At 41.2% G+C, this 20,363-nt stretch overlaps 1 protein-coding gene across 1 annotated transcript in view; it reads right to left on the bottom strand.

The window, feature by feature from the left end:
• LOC127414304 (stonin-1) overlaps positions 1-20,363 on the bottom strand; it is a 70,612-nt gene that overhangs the window by 33,960 nt on the left and 16,289 nt on the right. Inside the window, exon 3 of the mRNA XM_051652250.1 lies at positions 11,210-11,412. Coding sequence (XP_051508210.1) covers positions 11,210-11,412 — 203 coding nt within the window. The remainder of the gene's footprint in view (positions 1-11,209; positions 11,413-20,363) is intronic.

Genomic DNA, 20,363 nt, shown 5'->3' with positions numbered 1-20,363 from the left:
TATTAATTTAAACGCAGCCTCGAGCATGTGGCTGAACCCTAAACTATGTATTAATAAGTCCCCTTTTTGTTGGTCAGATTGGATTGTGAGGGGGGTTAATGCACTTGGTGACCTATATGACGGTGGAGTATTGAGACCTTTTGAAAATTTGGTTCAACATTTTGGCATTCCCAGATCTCAGTTTTATAAGTATTTACAGATTCGCCACCTACTCTGCACTATTTTTGGGAGTGGCACGCTTCCCCCTAAAGGGGCAGATACATGAGGGGTGATTACTGCTTTTGGAAAAGGTCATGAGGCATCAGTGTATTACTCCCTGCTAATTCAGAGTCTGGGGGACAGAGCTTCAACTTCTCAAGAGATTATGGGAGAAAGATTTAAACTTGGTATTGGAGGATGTGTGGACTAAGATTCTTAAAAATGTCAAGTCTGTATCTAGAGATGCAAGGGTTCACCTTATGCAATTTAAGATTTTACAAAGATTTTATTAGACCCCCTCTAGATTATATAGGCTTGGTCTTAAAGACACACCCACTTGCTGGCGATGCCAGTCAGAAGTTGGAGAAACTACCTATGTCTTTTGGGGTGTGTTAAGATCCAGGAGTTTTGGTTGAGGGTTCAGAGGTATTTGTGTGATGTTTTGAACACTCAGGTTTTGCTTTGTCCCAGACTCTGTATTTTGGGTGATGGGGCGGTCATGCATTTAGGGGATAATCATATCAAAAATTGGGTTATGACCAGTCTCATGATCGGCAGGCAAGTAATTTTAAAGGGTTGGAAGTCAAGTGGAGCACCCTCTTTTTTGGAGTGGTGTGTGGAAACGGGGAGGGTAGCTGCATTTGAAGAGGCGGTAAGTAGAAGGCTGGGGTTTAGGGACTTATTTGCTAAAAAATGGGGAATATATTTTGTTTTTTGGGGGGACTCTCGGGGAGGGGATGTGGAGAGTGTAGTTTAGTTTAATCATGTATGTTTATTATTATTTTATTTATTTATTTGTGTATATATATGTATATATATATAATATATATATATATATATATATATATTATTTTATGTGTGTGTGTGTGTGTGTGTGTGTGTGTGTATATATATATATATATATATATATATATATTTATTTATTTATTTATTTATTTATTTTTATTTTTTTGGATTGTGTGTGTGCTATATGGGACCACAGGGGTGTTCGTTAGGGGTCAGGGTGGGATTGTATTAGTTGGGTTTAAATGTAAAATGTTATTTTATAAAAAAATAAAAAATAAATAAATAAAAAGATTGAGGGTCATGGTGGGGTTGGGGATTGGGAGGGGGAAATAATGGGGGTTAAAAGTTGATTATGTGAATGAATATATGTTTTGCTTTTCTGTTTCAAGTGTGTGAATCAATAAAAATTGTTAATCAGAAAATAGATCTTTGGTCTCGCCATAAAAACGAAAAATAAATAAATATATATATATATATATATATATATATACACTATATTGCCAAAAGTATTCGCTCATCTGCCTTTAGACGCATATGAACTTAAGTGACATCCCATTCTTAATCCATAGGGTTTAATATGACATCGGCCCACCCTTTGCAGCTATAACAGCTTCAACTCTTCTGGGAAGGCTTTCCACAAGGTTTAGGAGTGTGTTTATGGGAATTTTTGACCATTCTTCCAGAAGCGCATTTGTGAGGTCAGACACTGAAGTTGGACGAGAAGGCCTGGCTCGCAGTCTTCGCTCTAATTCATCCCAAAGGTGCTCTATCGGGTTGAGGTCAGGACTCTGTGCAGGCCAGTCAAGTTATTCCACACCAAACTCGCTCATCCATGTCTTTATGGACCTTGCTTTGTGCACTGGTGCGCAGTCATGTTGGAACAGGAAGGGGCCATCCCCAAACTGTTCCCACAAAGTTGGGAGCATGGAATTGTCCAAAATCTCTTGGTATGCTGAAGCATTCAGAGTTCCTTTCACTGGAACTAAGGGGCCAAGCCCAGCTCCTGAAAAACAACCCCACACCATAATCCCCCCTCCACCAAACTTCACAGTTGGCACAATGCAGTCAGACAAGTACCGTTCTCCTGGCAACCGCCAAACCCAGACTCGTCCATCAGATTGCCAGATGGAGAAGCGTGATTCATCACTCCAGAGAATGCATCTCCACTGCTCTAGAGTCCAGTGGCGGCATGCTTTACACCACTGCATCTGACACTTTGCATTGCACTTGGTGATGTATGGCTTGGATGCAGCTGCTCAGCCATGGAAACCCATTCCATGAAGCTCTCTACGCACTGTTCTTGAGCTAATCTGAAGGCCACATGAACTTTGGAGGTCTGTAGCGATTGACTCTGCAGAAAGTTTGCGACCTCTGCGCACTATGCGCCTCAGCATCCGCTGACCCCGCTCTGTCATTTTACGTGGCCTACCACTTCGTGGCTGAGTTGCTGTCATTCCCAATCATTTCCACTTTGTTATAATACCACTGACAGTTGACTGTGGAATATTTAGTAGCGAGGAAATTTCACGACTGGACTTGTTGCACAGGTGGCATCCTATTACAGTACCACGCTGGAATTCACTGAGCTCCTGAGAGCGGCCCATTCTTTCACAAATGTTTGTAGAAGCAGTCTGCATGCCTAGGTGCTTCATTTTATACACCTGTGGCCATGGAAGTGATTGGAACACCTGAATTCAATTATTTGGATGGGTGAGCGAATACTTTTGGCAATACAGTGTATATATATATATATATATATATATATTATATGATGCCCTGCTGTTAATTACAGAAGATGACGCTGACTGGAGTTTGTGGTGTCAGAACCAGATCTTAAACGAGAGCGCAATCAACGAGAGCGCAAGATCTAAACCTATTTAGTGCTGCACAGTGGCATACCTAGACCCAGGCTGATAGGGCTGAACAGGGGTGTAGCAGTCATTTTAAAAGTGTGGGGGGGGGCACAGCTGTCAGTAGGTGGCTCACATAGACCCAACACTTACAGTGCAGTATTAATAAATTACAGTATATACACCGATCAGCCACAACATTAAAACCACCTGCCTAATATTGTGTAGGTCCCCCTTCTGCCGCCAAAACAGTGCCAACCCGCATCTCAGAATAGCATTCAGAGATTATATTCTTCTCACCACAATTGTACAGAGCAGTTATCTGAGTTACCGTAGACTTTGTCAGTTCGAACCAGTCTGGCCATTCTCTGTTGACCTATCTCATCAACAAGGCATTTCCATCCACAGAACTGCCACTCACTGGATGTATTTGGCACTATTCTGAGTAAATTCTAGAGACTGTTGTGTGTGAAATTCCCAGGAGATCAGCAGTTACAGAAATACTCAAACCAGCCCATCTGGCACCAGCAATCATGCCATGGTCCAAATCACTGAGATCACATTTTTCCCCATTCTAATGGTTGATGTGAACATTAACTGAAGCTCCTGACCCATATCTGCTTGATGTTACGCACTGTACTGCTGCCACACAATTGGCTGATTAGATAATCGCATGGATGACTGTTGGTGCCAGACGGGCAACCAATGAGCAGTGGACAAATTATGACCACATTGCCAATATCCGTCTCCTATTACTCGTGTTCCTTGTTTAGTAGGTGTTATGGGGTTACCTTTACCGCTGGTTTAGATGCACTATGCAGCATATGCGTACATACATAAGAACTACCTTACTTTCCTGTGTTTTTGGCTGTAAAATTAGCTAGTTTCCACCACAAATTGGAAGCATAGGTATGTGGTGCATCAACATCATCTGTCCATGTCTCATCTATCCATGTCTTCATCCCTTCTAATTCTCAAGTTCCCGGTTAGGCAATGGCACTGCGTGTTCTGCTCCTCCAGTACTTTCACAGTTCGCTTTCGAAATAGTCAGGCTCTCCCCAGGTGCAGGCTTCACGCGGTTGCGTGTATCCACTGTGGTTGCAGATCTGTCAGTACCCCCGTCCTGGTTACCACCAGAACTGTTGTTGGACCCAGATACTACAGTTGGTTTCAGACACTTCACTAGGACCTGCTGGTTTGGAACAAATGGATGAGTATGCTTTTCTGTGGGCATAGGGAGAGAAAGAAAAACATCACCATTTAAGCTATTCAATGTTTTGACAAGGGAATCCACGTAATCAGCTACTACCACTTTCAAATCACCTGTGGACAAAGAGCATGCGCGGCCTTTGACCCAAGGGGACGGGAAAGGCCTACCCATTAGTATTTCAAATGGAGACAGTCTTGTTGTTTCTGATGTAGTCATTCTTATCTCTGTTAAGACTGCTGGTAGTATATCTACCCATTTTTGGCCTGTTTCCAGGCATGCCTTAGTCAACTTATCTTTATTGTTCTGTTGGTGCGTTCTACCACCTCTGCTGATTGTGGATGGTAGGGTATGTTGAAATGCCAATTAATGTTTAGCTCCTTAACTAGGAGTTGTATTATTTTTGAATGAAAGTTGTGTTACTTTTAATGACCAATGGAATTCCAAAATGTGGAATTATCTCTTTTGTCAAAACTTTTACCATGGTTTGTGCATTTTCTTTGCTGCATGGGAAGGCTTTTGGCCATTTTGAAAATTGGTCTATAATCACCAGGAGTATGCCGGCATGTGTGTGAAATCAATTTGCAGATGTTGGAATGGAGCCTCTGGATGAGGTAATGATTTGTGTGTTTTCGGTTTGTTGCTGTTATTTTGTGCACACACTAAGCACACGTCTTGAATTAAAGAGACTGTTTTTCTCACATTTGCAATGCAATAAAATTCATTGATCGTCTGTATCACCTTTTCTTTTGAAATATGTGATATGCCATGATAATGTCTGCACAACAGCACTATTACTGCTGGTAGTGATAATCATTTTTGTTTTATCTTTTAACAGTCCCCTATCATCTGATACCTCATTGGATGCCCAATGCTCTAAGTCGTGTGCTGTTTGGTTTATTGCCAAATTTTGATGTCTAGATCACTAGTCAAAGTGGAATGCATCATTGGTACGATGCCCACTTTGGTATCCCATTCACCTATGAATGGGATATGCTATGAATTACTTCTTTTGTTGCCCACTTTGCTACTTCATCTGCAAGCCTGTTGCCCTTTGCTTCTTCTGAGTCACCAGTGGCATGGTCTGCCACTTTGATTACTGCTAATTTGGAAGTCAGCTGTTACTGTTTTAATCAAATCAGCTACCACATTGTGAAGTGATACTGGTTTTCCATCCAAAGTTTTATAATTTCTTTCTTCCCACAATTTTGCAAAATCGTGCACTACCCCAAATGCATACTTTGAATCTGTATATATATTTATGCATTGGTCTTCTGCCAATTGACAGGCTCTTGTTAAGGCTACTAGTTCAGCAGCTTGTGCTGATTTGTATGGTAATGAGTTTGCTTCAATAATTTGATTGGGTAGCTCTGTAATTGCATAACCACACCAGTACACATTGTCATTTGGTTTATAGCGTGAGCCATCTACATACCAATGTCTCCCCTCTTACAGAGCGGATGCAGAAACATCCGGTCTGCATGCAGTGGAAACCTGCATTCTCTCCGTACCATCATGTGAGTCATGCTCGAAAGTGCCCTGAACCAACAAATTATGCAGATGGATTGTTGGTCCGTGGACCACACTGGTTGGTTTTAGAGTCAAATTAGCAATAGATGTTAAAATAGCTTCATAACCAGACTTGTCTTTGTGCAGTCATGTATTGTGTTGAAATATTGTGCATAATATCACCTACCTGGTGAGTTGTGTGCACAGTCAGAGGATGTGAAAGCACAACTCGTTCTGCATCCTGTACCATCATCACTGTTGCAGCCACTGCTCGCAGACAACCAGGGAAGCCCTTTGCAACCAAATCCAGTGTTTTAGATAAATACGCCACCGGGCTGTAAGAGCCCCCGTGTTCCTGGGCAAGGATTGCAGCAGCAGTCCCCCCAGCCTCGTGCACGTACAGATGGAAATGCTTGCTGTAGTCTGGAAGACCCAGTGCTGGTGGTTTTCCAAGGCATTACTTCAGATGTTTAAATGCCAAGTCCATTTCCATAGTCCATTGGATTGCATCATCATTGTTCAGTGTTGAATTGCCTTTATTCGATCTGCAGACATGTGTACAGTCCCCTTTGTTAGCACATGTCCAAGGTATTCAACCTTTTGTTTGACCCATTATAGCTTCAATTAATAACTGATGCTTTTCTGCAATCCTCTGATGTTTCAGCAGTAACCAGGATGTCGCTGTCATACTGCAACAGGCACGTGTCAGGTGGCAGTTTCACATCCTGTAATGTACAGTGCACAACAGCTGAGAAGACAGCCGGCGAATCTCTTTACCCTTGTGGCAATCTCGTCCATGTATATTGTTTGCTCCCGTAGGTGAATGTGAACAATGGCTGGGTCACAGATGAAACAGGTACACTGAAAAAAGCAGAACATAAATCAATTATAGTAAAATGACCATGTGTTGATGGTATTGAATTAATAATTGTTTATACATCTGGGACTATTGGAGAAAGTGGTTCAATTAAATCATTCTTGTGTCAATCTCCACGTTCCGTTAGCCTTTCTCACAGGATTTATTGGAGTGTTTCATGGAGAGTATGTTGGTGTTAGAATACCTTGTTCAATCAATTGCTCAATGATTGGCCTAATACCTTCTTCCTTTTCAATTGATAGTGGATATTGCTTACAGTATACTGGAGTGGCTACAGCTAATTTAGCTGTATATGGTTTAACATCTATAAGGCCAGCTTCGTCTTTGTGCTGGGCCCATTCAGCATTGCGGGTTAATTATTGCTTCATCAGCCTCCAGCAGTTGCTGTCCGCTCACTTTCTCCCCCACACCTCCTATAGGCACAGTGACTGAATACACAGCAGGAAACATGAGTTCCAGAGAAGCATTGTCAAAATTAATTTGTGCACCAATTTATGCAATAGATCTCTGCCCAGTAAATAAAATGGAGAGTCTGGTATAATTACAAAAGCATGCATTTTGAACAAATCTGGCAAAAGATCTTGTTTACGTTCTGATAATTTGATTAGAAATTCTGTCATATGTCTGAACATCTGTGGGTTAGCCCATTTAAAATCTAGTGTTCGTTTTAACATTATCTTACCATTTTTCCTTTTTCTTGTGATCTTAATTTCATGGATTTGGCTTCTTCCATTTTTTTCCCCAGTAGATCGTGTGTGCTAGCCAATTTGGGGAATTAATTCAATCTCGTCACCGCAAATTTTTTCATATATTTATAATCCCATTCTGGGTCGCCCCATCCTTTGTTCACCATTGAATTGGCATTGTTTAAATCTATCATTTTGAACGACCCCTCTCGTAGAAACAGATCTAATTGCGTTTTTCCATCTGACCAACCGGCCAGGTTACTGACAAACGGTTTGGTTCCGAAACCTTTGTTATTTCCAAACATCCAATGTATGGGCGTTTCGCCTCGTATTGGTCTACTTATCATTTGTCCCATTTTTTTTTTTTGGTATGAACAATTCTCTGATTACATCAAAGTTCATTCCTATCATGAAGAGTGAATGCGGCAGTGAAAGTCCTACTGACCGTTAGTGGAATCCACTGCACTTCATCCACAGGACTGGCCCTTTTAACAGTCTTCAATAACAAAAGATCCTCACCTCTCGTGAGATCTGACAACAAAGATCCTCACCTCTCGTGAGATCTAACCATGTTTTTTGTGAATTTATTGATCTACGACTAGTGGTACACCCGCAGTTGTGTCATGGATGGATCCTGACCGCCGTAGAGATACAAGGAGTTTAACTGGAATTCTATAACCATGTTTAATAGATATCTCACAAACAGGCAGATAAATTATAAAAAGATCTTACCTGTCCAGAGATACCCCACTTTCTGACACCAGGATGTTAGTAAAATATGATTCGGCTGCTTTAGTCTGCCTTCCTCGTAGTCACTCTTCGATCAGTAGATGAATTCACCGGTGGGAAGAAATACACGGACACAGAATGTTCACAAGCAGTTCTTTGATTTATTAAAAGCAAGCATGGGGTTATATGGCTCTTGTCACACAAGGCTGGTTACCCCCCCCCCCAATTCTCCACATATGGGGTTGTTTCCTCTCGCTTACAGAAGTACATTCTTATCAAGTACATTTTGTGCTTAAGACAGTGCCGAAAACATAAAAGCAGATAAGCAAGCATCAGCATAAAAAGGTCACATTGGTCCATCTGAGGACTATTTCTCACACAATAATATCTTACTGCGGCCCTGATCACACAAGTCTAAGTACTGGTAATGTAAAACTCAACAAGGAAATGGTTGTACTGAAAATCTAATTTGCAACATACAAGTAACCAACATTAACATGTCTGTTCAAGAAGAGACATTTTAGACAACTTTTTAAATAGTGTTTTAGAATTTAGTACTAAAAGTGTTGCAACTAACCTGACAAGGTGTCAACTGAAATCTAACTAATGAAAAATAAATATTGGTCACACTTTATTTTACAGTGTTAATGTTACTCTGTATTTATTTGCTGATTAATATTTGCTGTGTAAATATTTCTGTAGAGCTGCTCGTACTTACATATTGTTATAACTATAGTAATTAAAAATAGTAACGTAATATGTATAACACGGACAATTATGTGTTACCAAAATATTTTTGTAACCCAATTGAAATGAAAGCAACAACCCCTAGAAGGAGTGGGTTTACCCGTCTCTTCGGCCTGTTGATGAGTTGAATACATTCACTAGCAATTGTTATAATCAAAAGGTAATAAAAATGTTTTTAATCATGTTCATTTATTCACCCCTCCATGGATTGCCACCTTCCGTGGTGAAGGGGTTTGAGGGCCTCCATTGCAGAAGCTTTGGCTTGAAGGTTGTTGATGCCCGTCATGGCGGCAACCCATTCTGTTCTCTTACCCAGCAGAAAATTGCTGTGAATTTTTATACCCTTTCGGTTCCATTTGTTCGAACAGAATTAGGGAAACAAGCTTTTCGGTATGCTGCCCACTGTGATTGGAACATACAAAACGATTTAAAGATAAAAAGGCTGGCGTCAATGTTAACTTTTAAATATCTTATTCGAGAATTTGAAAAAGATATATCAATTTGCAAATGTTTTAAAATATTTTTCTCTTTTAACTTCTTTGAGAATGTATTTTTTTATTTGTATTTGTATCGTTATATGTTATTTAAGACTGTCTTGACCAGGACACTTCTGTAAAAGAGATTCTTAATCTCAGTGAGTTTTATTTCCTGGTTAAATAAAGTACAAATAAATTAACCCGTTGGTGGACACTAGCAGTGAAGAAAGCCTTCAGGCTGAAGATGGTGGCCTTTCAGGATTGGTTAGCCCATGGGACTCCTGATTCAGCTGATGGACTACGGCTGCAGTAGTTGCGGGAAAAGAAATCTCGGGTGTGGGTGGAGTTTGGTGAGGCCATGGAGAAAGACTTTTGGTCGGCCTCAAAGAGGTTCTGGCAAACTGTCAGACAGCTTAGGCAGGGGAGACATGGCTTTGTCCAGGCTTTAGTTAGCCGGGATGGGGAACTGCTAACATCACCTGGCGATTTAGTTGGGTGGTGGAAAGAGCAGCTTTGGAGGAACTTTTGAACAAGACTGACACTTCCTCTGTGGAGGAGGCAGGGACGGAGGACTCAGGGGAGTCTTGGCCCATTTCTCTGGCTGAAGTCACTGAAGTAGTCAAAAAGCTCTGAAGTGGCAAGGCGTCGGGCGTGGACGAGATTCGCCCTGAGATGCTGAAGGCCCTGGATGTTGTTGGGCTGTCATGGCTGACACACCTCTTCAGCATTGCGTGGAAGTCAGAGACAGTACCTGAGGATTGGCAAATGGGTGTGGTTGTTCTGATTTTTGAAAAGGACCGGAAGGTGTGTTCCAATTATCGAGGGATCACACTTTTCAGAAAGGACATCTGTTCCGTGAGAACTTAACCAATCCACACTAAAGGCATTTACTATTTTTTTTTTTTTTTTTTTTTTAAATCCTTGTCTGTCTCTTTCTTCTGCGGTTCCCTGCATAAATGGTGTGAGAGCTGTGTCCGCATTCTCTGCAATAAGTCAAGCTTGTTCTCAGTGTGTGTTGGACTCTGCCAAGGCTGTCCCTTGTCACCTATGCTGTTTGTGATATTCATGGACAGGATTTCAAGGCTCAGCCATTTCCAGTTTGGGAGTAATGCAGTCATTGTTCCAGAATATGGTGGTGAAGAGGGAGCGGAGTCTACATGCAAAGCTTTCAATTTACCACTCGATCTATGTTCCTGCCCTCACCAATTGTGAGATCATGTCAATTAATTTGCATATGCCTATAATTACTGTTGTTTCAGTAATACAAGTTAGTTCAAGGTTAGATCCTCAGCTCATTTTCTGTTTCTGTCTTTGGAAATGTGGAAAATTTGTCTTCAGTAAACTCTCTCAGCTGACTGAACTCAACTTTCACTCCTGGTTTTCATTGTTCATACTGGTCTCTCTATTGGGTCTAGCTGTATTACGCACGTTTCCTAGGACAATACAATTTTGTAAAACCACATAAATAATTGTAAAACATGGGTGTAATGCTAATAACTATTCAAGGCAATCAAATACTGTGTTTTCTGCATATTATGCTGAAAATATTAAAAATGTGGTTACTTTTTTGCAGGAATCTGAAAAACTGTGCAAGTTATCTCACTGACATTTTTGTAAGGGTATTTATTTTTTTCAGTCCCTAAAACTCTGAACTCTGGAGTCAGAAGTGTAAAGTGCAGAATAACTATAAATTACTGGTTAGGACCATTATAGATTAATGATTATAGATGTAAAATACTCTTGAAAAACATTAAAGGTTGTATTATTTTCATGGTTAAGAAATGTACACATTTATCTAAGGGTATAGTGTGAGAGTGATTTCTGCATGATTAGTAGCAATAAAATATAACAATATAATATAAAAACATCTGTAATTCATCCCTTATGACAGGCTTCATTCTAGTCAACTGGAATGTATGTAATGACTGATATCCATGCAAGAAAAATCAATCCACTGGTGAACAAAATCTTCAAATCATCACTGTGTTGTGCAACTCAATTGCTTCTGTGTTTCGGCTTCAATCAACTTCTTCTCGATTTCCACCTTTAAGTGAAATGACACACAATCAATTCAGTAACAGTATGTTGGGAGGAAGGGCTCATAATAAGTTTAAGTAGTACTAAAGATGGAATGGTATCCTTACCTGGCAGTGATAGTACGCCCGGCTGCTCATGTGCTTCTGTGGCTGAATGTCACATTCGGTTCCCAATGATTTCACCCGTGTGTGAGACGCTACCACATCTGCCACCTCACACTCAACGGTGACAAATGGGAACCAATCAGCAGGAATCTCCTGATCTGACGCCAGCTCCAGTTTACATGCAAATGACTGAGGCTGCTCCACCGCTGATAAAGAAGACAAATCACAGAAGCTGTGAAGAGTGCTTGACACATGCATGAAACTGATAACTGACTGCTTTGTGTTACTAGACTCTGAGGGGGGAAATCACTAAACAGATGCACCACTTTTGAGCATGGTTTTTCAGTGCAAAAACCTGCATCTAAGTAGGAGTTTAAGTAGGAGTAATCAGCTCTGAAATAGAGCTGCATCTTTTGTCTTTAAAGTAAGTTCCTTCCTTATTAATGTATTCCTTTCCACCCATTTAGGCTCATTATAGATTGCACTTCATTCACAATTAAAAACGTAATCCACTATAGATTACTTCTCTAAAAATGTTAATTGGGTTACTTTTCCATAAAGTAATCGGTAAAGAATACCCTTAAAGGTCTTTTACAAACTGCCCTGAAGGAAACATGCTGCTGTTTTACATAATCATTGACCTGAGGTTGAATATGTTATGGATATTGCTGGTAAGGCCTTTTTTCTTTTACCCCCACCCAAAAAAATTAAGAGACCACTCCAAATGTTCAGTTTCTCTGGATTTACTATTTATAGGTACAGTATGTGTTTGAGTAAAATGAACCTTTTTGTTTTATTCTATAAAGTACTGACAACGTTTCTCCCAAATTTCAAATAAAAATATTGTCATTTAGAGCATTTATTTGCATTAAATGACAACTGGTCAAAATAACAAAAAAGATGCCGTGTTTTCAGACCTGGAATAATGCAAAGAAAACAAGTTCTTATTCATTTTTAAACAACACAATACTAATGTTTTAACTTAGGAAGAGTTCAGAAATCAATATTTGGTGGAATAACACTGATTTTCAATCACAGCTTTCATGCGTCTTGGCATGCTCTCTGCCAGTCTTTCACATTGCTGTTGGGTGACTTTATGCCACTCCTGGAATTCAATAGACACTGGAATGGAATGGCTGCTATACATGTAGAGATGCTGATTTAAGAAACATTTGAGAAGTTTGAGTCCACTTGTGAAAGCATTTCTATTTTGCATTTTTCTAGTTTAATTGTTTATTTTTCATTACAAATGATATTATCAGCATAACAGTTTGAGTGAAAAATGTGTGCAAAACCCAATGATTTTGATATAATCATGATCCTGCATGTGAATTTTCACAGGGCATCTTGTGAAAGTGCTTTAATGAAAGAAAACCTGTCCTTTTGTACAAAATGAGTTTAATGTCACAAATTTGCTTATTTGCTTACTGATCATGAAATTGTGTGAAATCTTAAATATTTCTTATATTATGTCATTGTAATCATGTAATCACTAGCAAGCAAGCAACAGTGAGAGAGGAGTAGACTATTTTATTTATATAAAGTTTTTCACACCTGCATTCCAATCTACATCTTGACGTAATCCTTCTTCATGATCACGCAGCGTGATTTCATCAGTTGAATTGGAGGCTAATGACTATTAAAGTGTGACGAGACTCGCCATTCGCGCATCACAAGCCGATCAACTATTTAACCCTTTTCTGTGAATCGCACCTGCAAAACCCTAACTTTATTTCCAGGTTTAATTTATATTTTGAATGGACTCAGATTTTTGAACCCCATGATGTGTGTTTGTTTTCTCTTTTAATGGTTTAATGTAATTTTGAATGTGACCATGGTTTAAGGAGGGTGTACCTGTATGCTGGGTTGGAAATCTCAAGGATTAATAGTGGTGTTTTCCTTATTACATCACGTGTTGTTCTGAAAGCAAAAAGAAACAAATGAAACACGGAATGTAGGCTGTCATCTGCGCAGCCTGACCGAAGCAAAGCGTGCGGGTTTACTCTCGTGATTAACCAAAAGTGAAGCGCTGCCGGCTCGTTGTACATGAATGGCTTGCACGCCCTGCACGAGTCTGTTGGGTATACTGCAGTCTCGTCACATTTAACTTTTTGTTTAGCCTCCCATTCAGCTCATGAAAACACGCTGCGTGATCACGAAGAAGGATTACATCAAGATGTAGATTGGAATGCAGGTGTGGAATTTATATAAATAAAATAGTCTACTCCTCTCTCGCAATTACTGGCATGCTAGCGATTACCCCTCCATGTGCCAATGCTGGCACATGTGCCATATGTTGCCGACCCTTGGTGTAGAGTATGCTTGTTTACCTGTGTTTGTGTAGATGGGAAAGACAGTAAAAGAAAACTAATAAACTGAAAACATTTCTGAAAACACATTTGCAAACAGCTTTCATAGTAAAACCATTGTATATTTCAATGCTTATATTTACTTTTTGGTGCGCAAATACTATACATATTTGCTTGTGTGTTGCATGTGTGCATGTACAGTATGTCTGTTTGTGTGTGTGTGTGTGTGTGTGTGTGTGTGTGTGTGTGTACATGAACAGCATGTGTGTTTTAACACATCTTTATAGAGAGTGGATCATTTCTACCTGCCTGCTTGTGCTCCAACGAATTAAAGGGATAGTACACTCAAAAATGATCATTTACTCACCCTCATGCCATGCCAGATGTGACTTTCTTTCTTTTGCTGAACACAAATGAAGATTTTTTTTAAAGAATATTTCAGCTCTGTAGGGCCATTCAATGCAAGTGAATGGTGACCAGAACTTTGAAGCTCCAAAAAGCAGATAAAGGCAGCATAAAGGTAATCAATGTCTTCTGAAGCGATCCAATCAGTTTTGGGTGAGAACAGACCAAAATATAAAAGATTTTTCACTGTACATCATGATCATGATTTCAAGCTCGATTACACTTCCTAGAGCTATATGAAGTGTAATCCAGCTTGAAATCACGATCGCTAAGGAGACTGCTGTCAAAATGTACAGTGAAAAAGTTGTATTTTGGTCTGTTTTCACTCAAAACCAACTGGATCACTTCAGAATACATTGATGTAGCCACTGGAGTTAGATAAATTATGTTTATGCTGACTTGATCTGCTTTTTGGAGCTTCAAAGTTCTGATCACCATTCACTTGCATTGTATGGACCTACAGAGCTGAGAACTTCTAAAAATCTCTGTTTGTGTTCTGCAGAAGCAAGAAAGTCATACACATCTGGGATGTCATGAGGGTGAGTAGATGATGAGAGAATTTTCATTTATGGGAGAACTAACCCTTTAAGTATCCATTATCACTTGCATGTCTGTAACGATATTGCATTGTGATTGTGTTGTGTTTTATTGTGTACAGTACATAAATTACATAAAAGAGCCGTTTGATTAGCAAAATCTTTTTCAAGACGCCGTTCCGCAAATGTTTCCACCTTGTGAGCAATATATCCCTGTGGCAAACAAGCCTTTCGTTCATTGGGAAAGGAGGAAGCAGGAACCGGATTAACAATCAAAAAGACTTTTAATAAAACACTGACAAAGACTTAAACAAAAGCGCACACAAAACACTGCTGCATGCATCTCTCTCTCTCTCTCTGGCATTCCCGGCTCCTCCTTTTATCTCTCTCCCACTGATTGGGCAACTCAGTGCCGGGCGTGAATCCTTTCGGCCTGGCCACGCCCTCCTCCTCATCACAATCCCTCTGTCAGATGAGCAAGAGTGCTGTTTTCCATAAACGGTCAAAGCTGATCCCCTCTCCTCCCGCTGCAGTTCCCGAGGGATCACACGAGGATGGAGAATAGAGCGCAGATATTTGAGGAGGATTTGTCGCCAGCCTATCCTTGCATGCCTCTCTCCTCCAGCCAGGGCTGGGAACACACTGACACAGCGCTCGCTGAGACTGACTGCGAGTGCAAAAACGCTTAACTCTCGGCTTGCTTTTGTTTTCCATTTGAAAAAACAAACACACACCGCTGCATCCATTGTAACATGCTGTTCCTGCCGTGGCCTTGATTATGCGTGTCCTCTACAGCGGTTTGTTAGTGTGCATGCTCATAACAAAGTAACAAGTTACACCCAACACTGACTTTTACTGACTGAGCAAAGCTCAGGCGGTAAAGTAAATTTTGTTTACAAGAGATGTTTGTGTTTTCAATTGATCATGGCAGTAGTAATTAATCAAATAATAGTCAAATGATGAAGAAGAGTTATATTATATAAGAGTTATATTGCATCATGACTGCGCCGCAGATGGCCGCCTCGGTGTGGAGCGCTTCTATTGTTTTGTTGTTTTTGTTTGTTTGTCCTGTGTTTAGTAATCTTTTTCCAGTCAGTTTTACCAGAGACAAACTGCTGAACATTCGACAGCATATACCAGTCAATCTTTTCCCAGATTTTGAATATTCGGACGTTTTGTTTGACATTTAATTTTCAGCAACGACCCTGCATCAGTGTGGAGTGGCATGAAACAACTTATGAATTACAGGACTCCTACCCCCAACCCTGTGGTGGACCAACAACTGGCTGACGACCTGAATGTGTTCTACTGTAGATTTGAAAGGCCCAATCTCACACCCCACACCCACACTGACCTTCACTTCACACAAAGACCAACACCTTCTGCAACCCCCCTCCTGCTACTCAACCTGCACTTAAGATCTGTGAAGATGATGTGTGCAGTGTCTTTCGGAAAAAAAAAAGATAAGAAAAGCACAGGGCCCACATGGTGTTTCACCTGCATGTCTTAGATCCTGTGCTAACCAGCTGGCCCACATCTTCACACAGATCTTCAATAGATCACTGGAGCAGTGTGAAATCCCATGCTGCTTCAAATGTTCCACTATCATCCCCATACCAAAGAAACCAAAAATCACAGGACTTAATGACTACAGACCTGTCGCCCTGACGTCTGTGGTCATGAAGTCATTTGAGACACTGGTGTTGGCCCACCTGAAGGACATCACTGGACCCTTTCTAGATCCCCTTCAATTTGCTTATCGAGCAAACAGGTCTGTGGATGATGCAGTCAACATGGGATTGCATCATATCCTGCAACATCTGGACAGACCAGGGACATATGCAAGGATCCTTTTTGTGGACTTCAGTTCAGCTTTCAACACCATCATCCCAGCTATACTCCAGACTAAATTACACCAACTCTCTGTTCCCACGTCTATCTGTCAGTGGATTACCAGCTTTCTGACAGACAGGCAGCTGCTTGTGAGACAGGGGAAATTCACTTCTAGCACCTGTTCAATCAGCGCTGGTGCCCCCCAGGGATGTGTGCTCTCCCCACTACTCTTCTCCCTCTACACCAACGACTGCATCGCCAAGGACCCCTCTGTCAAGCTCCTGAAGTTTGCAGATGACACAACTGTCATGGGCCTCATCCGAGATGACGATGAGTCTGCATACAGAAGGGAGGTTAAACAGCTGGCTGTCTGGTGCAGTCAAAACACCTGAGGCTTTTTAAATCGCAATTAGTTTGTGTATAAACAGTCAATGAGTTTGTTAGCTCTCACGTGGATTCACTGAGAAGGCTAGATACTGAGCCATGGGGAGCAGAAAAGAACTGTCAAAAGACCTGTGTAACAAGGTAATGGAACTTTATAAAGATGGAAAAGGATATAAAAAGATATCCAAAGCCTTGAAAATGCCAGTCAGTACTGTTCAGTCACTTATTAAGAAGTGGAAAATTCAAAGATCTTTTGATACCAAGCCAAGGTCAGGTAGACCAAGAAAGATTTCAGCCACAACTGCCAGAAGAATTGTTCAGGATACAAAAGAAAAACCCACAGGTAACCTCAGGAGAAATACAGGCTGCTCTGGAAAAAGACGGTGTGGTTGTTTCAAGGAGCACAATACGATACTTGAAAATCATGACGACAAAAATGAGCTGCATGGTCGAGTTGCCAGAAAGAAGCCAATGCCACAAAAAAAGCCCGGTTACAATATGCCCGACAACACTTGACACATCTCACAGCTTCTGGCACACTTTAATTTGGAGTGATGAGACCAAAACAGAGCTTTATGGTCACAACCATAAGCACTATGTTTGGAGAGGGGTCAACAAGTATTGTGCTCCTTATAACAACCACACCGTCTTTTTTCCAGAGCAGCATGTATGTCTCCTGAGGTTACCTGTGAGTTTTTCTTTGTATCCCGAACAATTCTTCTAGCTGTTGTGGCTGAAATCTTTCTTAGTCTACCTGACCTTGGCTTGGTATCAAGAGATCCCCGAATTTTCCACTTCTTAATAAGTGATTGAACAGTACTGACTGGCATTTTCAAGGCTTTGGATATCTTTTTATATCCTTTTCCATCTTTATAAAGTTCCATTACCTTGTTACGCAGGTCTTTTGACAGTTCTTTTCTGCTCCCCATGGCTCAGTATCTAGCCTGCTCAGTGCATCCACATGAGAGCTAACAAACTCATTGACTATTTATACACAGACACTAATTGCAATTTAAAAAGCCACAGGTGTGGGAAATTAACCTTTAATTGCCATTTAAACCTGTGTGTGTCACCTTGTGTGTCTGTAACAAGGCCAAACATTCAAAGGTATGTAAACTTTTGATTAGGGCCATTTGGGTGATTTCTGTTATCATTATGATTTAAAAAGGAGCCAAACAACTATGTGATAATAAATGGCTTCATATGATCACTATCCTTAAATAAAAGACAGTTTTTTTGCATGATCAGTCATATTTTCAAAATCAATGCCAAAATTTCACAATTTCTGCCAGGGTATTCAAACTTTTGAGCACAACTGTATGTATATATATTCATATATGTTTATATGTGTATATACAGTGTGTGTATATGTATGTGTGTGTATGTATATATATGTATGTATGTACGTATGTATATATTTTCTTGGGGATTTTAACAAAGAAAATTTCACACATGAACTGCTCAAATACAAACAGCACATCACATGCCCCACCAGAGACAGGAACATACTGGATCATTGTTACACAACAATAAAGGATGCATATCGCTCTGTCCCTAGAGCAGCTTTGGGACTCTCTGATCACTGTCTGGTTCTTCTTCTTCCAACCTACAGGCAGAAATTAAAATCAACCAAGCCAGTAGTAAGGAATGTTAAGAGATGGACCAATGAAGCAGAGTGGGAACTATAAGCCTGCTTTGACTGCACTGATTGGAGTGTTTTTGAGGCTGCAGCCACAGACCTGGACGAGCTCACAGATACTGTAACATCATATATCAGTTTCTGTGAGGATATGTGCATTCCTACTAGGACTTATTTAAAGTTCAACAACGACAAACCGTGGTTTACAGCAGACCTCAGGCAGCTTCGTCAGGCCAAAGAGGATGCTTACAGGGGTGGGGATAAAGTTTTGTACAATCAGGCCAGGAACACACTGAACAGGGAAATCAGAGTGGCCAAAAGATGATACTCTGAGATGCTGAAAAACAAGTTTTCAGCTAACAACCCTGCATCAGTGTGGAGTGGCATGAAACAACTCACAAATTACAGGACTCCTACCCCCAACCCTGTAGGGAACCAACAACTGGCTGACGACCTGAATGTGTTCTACTGCAGATTTGAAAGGCCCAATCTCACACCCCATACCCACTCTGACCTTCACTTCACACAAACACCAACGCTTCCTGCAACCCCCCTCCCCCCCTCCTACTACTCAACCTGCACTTCAAATCTGTGAAGATGATGTAAGCCGCGTCTTTCGGAAACAAAAGACGAGGAAGGCTTCAGGCCCAGATGGCGTCTCACCAGCGTGTCTTCGATCCTGTGCTAACCAGCTGGCTCCCATCTTCACACAGATCTTCAATAGATCACTGGAGCAGTGTGAAGTCCCATGCTGCTTCAAATGCTCAATCATTATTCCTGTCCCAAAGAAACCAAAAATCACAGGACTTAATGACTACAGACCTGTCGCCCTGACATCTGTGGTCATGAAATCATTTGAGAGACTGGTGTTGGCCCACCTGAAGAAATTCACTGGACCCTTTCTAGATCCCCTTCAACTTGCTTATCGAGCAAACAGGTCTGTGGATGATGCAGTCAACATAGGATTGCATCATATCCAGCAACATCTGGACAGACCAGGGACATATGCAAGGATTCTTTTTGTGGATTTCAGTTTGGCTTTCAACACAATCATCCCAGCTATACTCCAGAATAAATTACACCAACTCTCTGTTCCCATGTCTATCTGTCAGTGGATTACCAGCTTTCTGATGGACAGGCAGCAGCTTGTGAGACAGGGGAAACTCACTTCTAGCACCTGTTTAATCAACACTGGTGTCCCCCAGGGATGTGTGCTCTCCCCACTACCCTTCTCCCTCTACACCAATGACTGCATCGCCAAGGACCCCTCTGTCAAGCTCCTGAAGTTTGCAGACGACACCACTGTCATCGGCCTCATCCGAGATGACGATGAGTCTGCATACAGAAGGGAGGTTGAACAGCTGGCTCTCTGGTGCAGTCAAAACAACCTTGAGCTGAACACGCTCAAAACGGTGGAGATGATTGTGGACTTTAGGAGGAACACCCCAACACTGACCCCCCTCACCATTCTAAACAGCACTGTGGCAGCAGTGGAGTCATTCAGGTTCCTGGGCACAACCATCTCACAGGACCTGAAGTGGGAGACCCACATTGACTCCGAGGCCCAGCAGAGGTTGTACTTCCTTCACCAGCTGAGGAAATTCAACCTGCCACAGGCGCTGCTGATACAGTTTTACTCAGCAGTCATCGAGTCTGTCCTCTGCACTTCAATAATTGTCTGGTTTGGTTCAGCTACGAAATCAGACATCAGAAGACTACAAAGGACAGTTCGGACAGCTGAGAGGATTTTGGGCTGCCCCCTGCCCCCCCTTCAAGAACTATACACTTCCAGAGTGAGGAAAAAGGCTGGAAAAATCACTCTGGACCCCACACACCCTGCCCATTACCTTTTTGAACTGTTGCCTTCTGGCCAACGCTTCAGAGCTCTGAGCACCAGAACCGTCAGGCACAGGAACAGTTTTTTCCCTCAGGCTATCCATCTCATGAATAGTTAAATTGAGCAATAACTATGTGCAATACACAGTTTAGTCTTTCTTATATTTATCCAACACATCCAACCTCTTCTGCCATTTCAATCCTCTGGAAAAAAA

The sequence above is a fragment of the Myxocyprinus asiaticus genome, chromosome 23 (assembly GCF_019703515.2).
Source record: "Myxocyprinus asiaticus isolate MX2 ecotype Aquarium Trade chromosome 23, UBuf_Myxa_2, whole genome shotgun sequence".
Lineage (NCBI taxonomy): Eukaryota > Metazoa > Chordata > Actinopteri > Cypriniformes > Catostomidae > Myxocyprinus > Myxocyprinus asiaticus.
This window is presented reverse-complemented; position numbering and strand designations above follow the sequence as displayed.